Source organism: Corvus brachyrhynchos, unplaced genomic scaffold (assembly GCF_000691975.1).
Source record: "Corvus brachyrhynchos isolate BGI_N302 unplaced genomic scaffold, ASM69197v1 scaffold32, whole genome shotgun sequence".
NCBI classification, from domain to species: domain Eukaryota; kingdom Metazoa; phylum Chordata; class Aves; order Passeriformes; family Corvidae; genus Corvus; species Corvus brachyrhynchos.
The window spans coordinates 8948643-8957032 of NW_008237919.1; the positions used below are offsets into that span (position 1 = coordinate 8948643).

General features: G+C 41.8%; 1 protein-coding gene across 1 annotated transcript in view; it reads right to left on the reverse strand.

Moving 5' to 3' along the window:
* Positions 1–8390, reverse strand: part of PPM1H (protein phosphatase, Mg2+/Mn2+ dependent 1H) — a 139823-nt gene that overhangs the window by 125167 nt on the left and 6266 nt on the right. The window contains exon 3 of the mRNA XM_017733089.1: positions 8361–8384. Coding sequence (XP_017588578.1) covers positions 8361–8384 — 24 coding nt within the window. The remainder of the gene's footprint in view (positions 1–8360; positions 8385–8390) is intronic.

The window sequence follows — 8390 nt, forward strand, 5'->3', positions numbered from 1 at the left end:
AGTGTCATTATTTTTGCTTGCAAAAGAGCCTGAACAGCATCAAAAACAATCAGTCAAGATTGACTACACCTTAGGGTAGCACTTTAAAAAGAAGAAAGAGGAAGGGGGAAAAAAAAGATACTGGAAATGGTTATTCACCTTTAAGCCACAGTCACCACCAAGACCTCAGATCTGCTTTCATAAGAGGGAAAGGTACAGAGCCTACAGGGTCTGACATCGTTCATTAGAGTTGAAAACAAGCTGGCATTATGACACGTGACCGCAATGGACAGACAGATCTCCCCATACCAGAGGAGGGAGAGGCTGACATGATCTTGGGGGACCAGACCCACTCAACTCCTGCTTGTCTTGGAGAAGGTGCATTTAGGTCCCCATGTAGGCCACACAAGATTTTCAGTTCTGTCAAGCCAGAGGCTCTCTGCAGACACAGCACTGCCCATATCCCTGTACCTCAAGCAGCTCTAGACTCCCTCAGCAGATTCTCTTCCCCTTAAGCCTCACTGTGTTGAATATAGATCCCAAACAATGGGCGAAGCTCTAGATTTGCCACTCTACTTCGTGTCAGAAAGTTGCCTGCTGGCTACAACCCACTAAAACCTCTTCTTATCTGAGTTTCTTTCTTAAATCAGTGTGATTGCTAAGTTATGTACAGGGTCCATATTTTGGCATTCCCCAACTACGCATTGCCCACATCCCCTCCTGCACTACCCACTGCACTTGGTAATGCTGACTGCCTCAGCTTGGTGTTACATATCTCCTTCCCCCACTCAGACTTCAGCAATTAAACCATGCTGTGATCAAGAACCACAGACATCCCTTTGGCTGGCTTTACCCTAGCACTGCTTCCCCCTGATGAAAAACTGTGTGCAGTATTTACTTGGAGAACGTTAAACTCTTCAGACAAACACTTGCCTTACATACAGTATTGGGAGGAGGAATCACACCTGCCTCCAGCCATTTTATGAGCTTCACCTACTGAACAGCTCATGCATCATCAACCACTTAGCACCCTGCCACTTACAGCCCGAAGTACAGCTGGCAGCATCTACTAGACAGCAAGTGTGCTGCTGGATTGGGGAGATAGCAGTGGGGAAGCCAGATGGCTTCAACGGACCTGCTGGCCATCTCCTACGTGCTGGACCCTCTGTAATTACCATGCAATAAAACTTCCATCCCATATCTGTTGGATTTGAGGGGCAGACTGGCTTGACACAAGCTGGGATTTCTCTCACCAGCCCTGCTCACTGTTTTGTGCCCCAAGCACTTGAAACGGTGACCCACTCCACCTGACCTCTGATCACAAAACCACTCTGGATAATACATGTATTGTAGCTGGCCATCCCAAACATACCCTACCAAGTATTTACCAAGTATTGTGCCTGACCCAATGGGAACCAATTCTGAGAAGTCACCTTTCTCTTTCTGTTTAACAGGAAGGAAGAAAAAAAATCATTAGACAGAGACAACAAAAGGCACAGTTAATACAAAGGTGCTGCTGTCCAATAGGACCTCTTGCATTTTAGAACTGCAAATTCAATCAGAACAGAAATCCAAGGGGTAGTGGATAAAGATCCAGGTTAGATGTGATTCAGGAGTCTCTATCTTCCTTGCAAATGCTGCTCCATCACAGATACAGCACCTACTGCAGCCCCATGCCACAGCAAAGTAGCTATGTCTTCCCTGCCTAAATTATCTCCCTGCACTCATTAACAGCGCTCCCCCACTCCAAGTCTTATTTGGGATTCAGCTCACAAAGCTGACTTAACCCATCCTTAAACCCACAAACCATCTTTCTTTCTCAAGCGGCACAGAGATCCCATCACAGGAATGACCTGTGCTTTGCAGCACTGCTTCCTTTCAAGGTCAAATTGAGCATGTTTCATTTGATCACATTCACAGGCTCAAAGCCATTCACCCCGAGGGCCACAGCCCTGTCAGTTTACTTTATGTCGTGATGATAACTGTGCCAAGCCATTCCCACTTACACCTACCCCAAGTGATGCAGCTGCAACAGAGACAAATGAACAAAGCTGGAGTGTTTGCCAGTAACATCTGCTGACTGCCACCTATGCCAAGGCAGAAGGGTCCAAAGGAAGGCTACCTGGGAGGACACAGTCACCCTCTGGTGTCAGAAGCTAGGACCATGCTCAAGGAAGCCTTTCAGAAACATGTGAGACAGTACTAGTCTTAAGCCTCTGAGGGAGTAGCAATAGAGGGACTAGCTTAGAGGAATGAATTTCATACTTGTCTCATTAGAAATCATGCTTGTGCAACTTAGACAGTATTAAAAATACCTGAGCATCGTTTACCTTTTTTATCCTTTTTCTATTTTTCTCCTTTTATCCCTGTAAGTTCTAAGAAATCAGAGGCCACATAGGAAAAGCCAAGTACACAACAGCAGGAAAAATAACTGTGTCATCAAAACACAGAACCTAAAACTTGAGATTCATTCCCCACATTCATATCAAATCTCTTGCCAAAACTTATCCTCACTGCTGCATTTTTTTCACTTGGAAGAACCGGTCCATTTACACATGTACATTTTTCTCCAAGTTTATTCTGAAAATATTATTTACAATGCACTTGGCAGATTAGGGCATTACATAAATATTAGATGCTATAGCATAAGCTCTTGCACAAGGAAAGGGATTTCTGAAGCTCTTAAAATTATCATGAGATTTCTGTAGGCTGAACCCAGGTTTAAACAAGAGCCAGGCAATATACATTAAAGTTAACATTATAATGTGCACAGAAGAATAATTCATACAGAGGAAGACTGTTCAGTTGTCTTTAGCTACATGTATGGGACCTGAGTTTTTAGTTCATTCTTCAGGTCCTACTCAGTCTTATGTTCTGAACTACAAAAAGAATAAAAATATTTTCATCTAGACAAAGAGAATTGCAAACAATTTTTTTAAAAGTTTAAAAAGGAAAGTAATTCATTATTTCTGTGTACACAACCGGAAAAGGCAGCCAAACAGAACAAGATGAAAAAAAGTATTCCTTTCCCCAGGAGTATCATCCTCCTGAAATTTGTACCAAACAGAACACACACAAGAAATGTGTTTACCGATGGGGTATGAGTCATGCTCCCAGGTGAGGGTTAGAAAGACTATCACTTCCAATTCACAGGAGCAGGACTGTGGTGTTGGTATCTTCTGTTAATAAGCAACAGGGATTAGAATAAGCAATCAGTAGTTGCAAGCCCTATGCTATCCTCCAACATCATAATATTCAACTCAGGAATATTTTCTCATTTGCTGTGTTTTGCCTTACCTCAGCTCACAGACATGTTAAGGTTTCACCTGCTTCATATTGTTATTAAAATGCTTAGCATCTGTATAAGTAGTTTGGTCTAGACAGAACACAAAAGGTAGACAAATACTTCTGTGTTATCTTAACTCCCCAAAATATTTACGATCACTGAGAAATGCTGGAAAATATTTTAATAAAAACCTCCAGTCAATTCTCACGTACATTCATTACAAGCTAAGTAACAGCATGAGAAAACATGATGCAATATCATCAGCCTTAAAAAAATCCAGTACATTGAGAAGAAAAAAAAAATCCATTAACTGCTCCCCCTCTTCATTGTGAACTGTAACAACTTGCCACTGTAATAATGCTGTAGAAGGAGATGGTCATCATGCTTCACCTACAACGCTGCGTTCATTATGGGTCACTAGCTACCAACACCACAGAGAAAATGTAATTTCTACTGCAGGCCTGCAGAGCAGAGAAACCACAGTATCTCTGAAATGTAACAGTACGGAAAAACAGCCCGGACTTTGTCCCATCAAACAAAAGTCACTGCTGGGATAATAAATTGACTTTTTAAGCCAAGAAACACACATACCAGTAAAGTCAAGTTTCTGGAAACCTATTGTAACTCGGAACTGCAAAGGTATCTGAAGTGTCATTTAGAATTTTTCAAAAAGCAAATTAAAAAGGCGGGCAAAATTCTCTTTTGCATGAGGACACAGACAACATGCAATTGAATCTTTCCCCCTGTCCCTTAAGTGTATTTAACAGTACCTTCTGAAGTTCTCCAAAGAGATGGCAGAAAAGCAAGAGCAAAGAGAGGAACACAGAGGACACAGAAATAACCAGCTACAGTCCCATCCCCAGGATTCATACAGTTTAGAAGAGCAATTACAGTACTGCATTCTGGTTTGTAGGAATATACATTTTAAATGGATGGAAAATGACTAATCTTCTTTTTCTATCACAAAACGCTACTCAGTTGCAGGTTCTCTGCAACTCCACCAGCATGAGCAGCAGGCTAGTTCTTCGTCATTTGCAAATGTAGCATTTATTTTATCCTGCTATATGTAGTCAAGGGAATTCAACCAGGAGAGAAGGGCTCTGTTCCACCCAGTTCATCCTCTACCTTCACAGAGGGAAGAAGACAAAGCAGAAGAGGAAACAGTGAAAAATAATGTTCTGGGTAGAGTTCAGATGCAGTGAATATCATCTGAATCATTTCACGTTACATACTCTATGCTACTGCCTTTACTTTGCCAGTTACTTTCAGAGTTGAACACTGGGGCTGCTTATCAGCAGCACTGCAGGGAAGAGGTCACAACTGAAAACAGCACAGGAAGGGACCAAAGAAGAAACTTCCCTCCCAGTAACAGGGCAATCCAAGCAGAAGCTCAGAAGCCAGCTCGTGGCTCAGACAAGGAAAACTCTAGAAGAGATCCCCATGGCCTTGGAAGTGCAGCTGCTTGCAGAGGAGAGGGAGGGCAGTGAGTAAATAAAGTGTGAGGCAGGATCCCTCCCACCCTCCCTTATTCAAATAAATCACTTAACTTTTCAGAGAGCAGCAAATCTCCTTACTCCTCTGGATTAAAGGCAGACTTAAAAGAACGTTTGTTAACAGACTACCCTCTCCCAGGGACATTCCTGATGCATGCCGGCTAACCGCATGCAGAAGACTATGTTAAAGACACCCTTGATTAAAAAATGAAGAGTTTATTTCTAAATAAAACGATACCTTTAAAGACAATTAAAAAGGTTACTGGATGTGGGATACAATTTTAATTTTGCTTCTATGGAGCCTGATGACCATTAGACAAGTGTCTCTAGTATAAGAGTATCTCTTTGAAACATCAGCTGGCCTTTTGCCATCCTGTACTACAAAATTCAAGGTCTCAGGTCTCCCATGCAAGGAAGGGACATGTGCACGCCAGTCACTTCAGAAGACAACTTTTAGGCTGCTTACTAAGGGAAGCTGAGTCCCTATGGGATTCTCACCAAAATTTCAGGAAGCAATGATATTTTATCCCAGCACCAAATAGGTTTCTGAAGATTTCATTTGCCTGCCTACAGGCAAATGTTTTTCATAACGATCACAGCATTAAAAGAGGGAGAGTTAATAATAAAAAAATAAAGGCTAATTTACATTTCACTACATAATATCGCAGAACTAAGTAGGTAATTTAAAAAATATGTTAAAATATATGACATGAATGAGCAATATTGCAAAAATACCTGTTACAAAAAATGTTCATTACAAGAGGAGCAAGAAAGTGGAGCAGAGGAGAAGTGCTTGTTCCAGGGGAATAAGTCAGATGAACAGGCACATACCACACAGATACTAGGGAAAAGAAATAGTCAACAGGGTGAGATACTTTGTCAATATGTTGTTTAGTAAGAAACAATAATCCTCAGGGATCAAAGAAACAAGAGGAATCCCCTACAAAAAAATGCTTATTTTGTACATACAAACTGCTTCAGTCCTGCATGGGAACCAGGTCTAACCCCAAAATGCCTTCTCCAGCTTGGATGAAATACCAACATGACGACATCAAGGAACTCCAGTATCATCTGTAAACTGACATGTTTTACAACTAAAGAACACAAACACTACAAATGCTTTCCTGAAACTAAGCCTCCATGTGACCTATTCTCAGAGCCAAATTTTCTTCCTGAAGATAGTGAGACAGATGCTGGTGCTGGGTGTGGAACATAAATCCACTGACTCAAACCCCGCTGTGCAATGGCTCACAACATCAGGGCAGACAAAGTAGAGGTGGCACACACTCTCCTTACACCTTCTGGGCCAACTCCCCACCTACTAAGTCTACAACAAACCTCTCATTAGCTTCAGGAAGTAAAACTCCCTGTGTCCACAGGCATCCCAACCAACAGAACACTGAAATCACTTTTGCTGGTTTGCTAAAACATGAAAACGCAGAAAAGGCAATAGCTCAGGGAAGCTGACCTCAGCACACTGCAGGTATGGCCTGTCTTCTCTCACATCTTCATACCAAAGCAAACTAGCAAAATGTGAGTTAAATAGCTGACCTTTGTGTTACATCACAAGCTGCTTGTGAGGACACCAAACTTCCTCCTAACATTCTTGTAAGGGCTCGCTTGTATTGTAACAAAAGGCAAACATTGTTCTGATGGTTTCCTTAATATCGACACTAACAAAATGCTAAATAATAGCATAAAAGTACTTTATCCCCTGCTTTCCCCAAGCCAACAAACTTCAGAATATGTATAATAGTAATTTCATCTTCCTGGTACTTTTTCCATTTCCTTTCTCTATATAACTCAAACCTGTTTCAAAAGAAAAACATAGTTTCAACACATCTCCCAGCAAGTCTTGCAATTATTTTCAGAAAGCCTAGTAGTAGCTCAGTATGAGTAAAACAAACAAAAAAAAAAAGGTCATATTTAGTATATCTGAGTTTGTCCATATTTTCTTCTTCTTCTTCTTCATTAATGCTTTGCCTTTGGAAAACAATGCAGTTGTGGTGGCACTGCTTTCTGGTCAGCTTCTCCACAGCAAGCATTTTGGTATCTTCTGGTTACAATGAACCCAAATTTTGAAACATCATATACATGCTTCTGGGAAGAGGGTAGAGACACATTCACTAGTTCTCTCTAAAAAGTACCACCTTTCCCTTAGATCTGCTCCACCAGTACTAGAGCCAGTAATTGCAAGGGAAGGGGATGAGACAAAAAACCAAAAACAAACAAAACAACAACAAAAAAACCACCAGAGAAAAAACAAAAAGGCAACCTCTTTTCACATAGATAACAACGGGAACTGAGAAAGCTAGTGACTTTTTTACACCTCCCAATTAACCAAGCTGCTCAAAGCTCAAGAAGGAAGAGCAACAAGTATATGAAAACAATCCTGGTATGTTCTGCTTTCATGACCACCAGAGCCATTTATTTTGTCTCCAAACTCTCACACCAGGTTTTATCAACAGGGTTGACCTGAACCTTCACTTTCCAGCACGCACATTTTTCTGCCCCAGCAGTCTCAGGTGACGCTCATCGGATGCACACACCTGGGATCCAGAGAACCTCCCTTCCACTTTGCCACCAACTTGCAATTACAGTTACTTGCTGAAAGCCACAGAACATCACCTAAGATGAAGATAGCAGCATGTACTTATTTTGGTAAAGAACTGCTTTTCAAGGGACTATTATAGTGGCAGAACAATTAGAGCTTACTTTTAAATATTTAAACTTACAGTTCATGGGGAATTTGCTCAGTAATCTATTCAATTCTTTAGTAATAATCTAAGGAGAACAATCCAATTTAAAATTCTTTAAATCTGTCATTAAAATCTCTCTTTAAATCTCCCATTTCAGCATCCCCAATGATGTAACAACCTTTTAAATAAAGCTAGTGATTGCTCATTAACAAGATGAAGTCTTCACTGTAGTTTTTGCAATAGTTTTTTGGGGAATTCATGTATGTCTGAAGAGACTATAGCAAAACAACTTGTAGTCTGGAAGAGCTATCTTAGCAACTTCTGTAATCTCTGAGTTGGTAGCAACATGGATCGCCAGACATGCTCAAGACTTAGAAGCAGTAACAGAAAGAAACCAAATACTGAATCCTGCACCCAGAATCCTCAAGGAAAACGATGTGCCTACCGATAAAGGAATCAAGTGCAAGGACATGCCTTGCCTCCGCAGCTACTCCCACTGCCAGCTGGATGCATCCAAAGGCACACTGCCTTTTATCTGGCTGGCAAGGCTACAACCAGGTCCTGATCAGACACCCTCTAAAGTAAATACCATTATATGAGTGAGTCAGGGCAACAAACCATTTGGAAAGCCCAGTTTAAGGGCTAGCCAACGGATTTTTTTTTCTTTCAGTTTGGAGCCTGTGGTCCTCAAGCGTCCCCCCAAACTAGAAAGACTTTGGGAGATATGTGACCAGTCACCACCAGCGAGCACAACGGCTGTCAGGTCCACAGGAAGGTGTCCCAAACCCCACACGTTTCACTATTCCTGGGCAGCGGGAAGTATTTACACACGCACAAACCAAACTGGGTTCCCTACCAAAAGCCCTTCTTATTCCAGGGTCAAGGACCGAGACTGCTGCTCACCGGCGGGTACCCCATCCTTGGCCCCTGCGG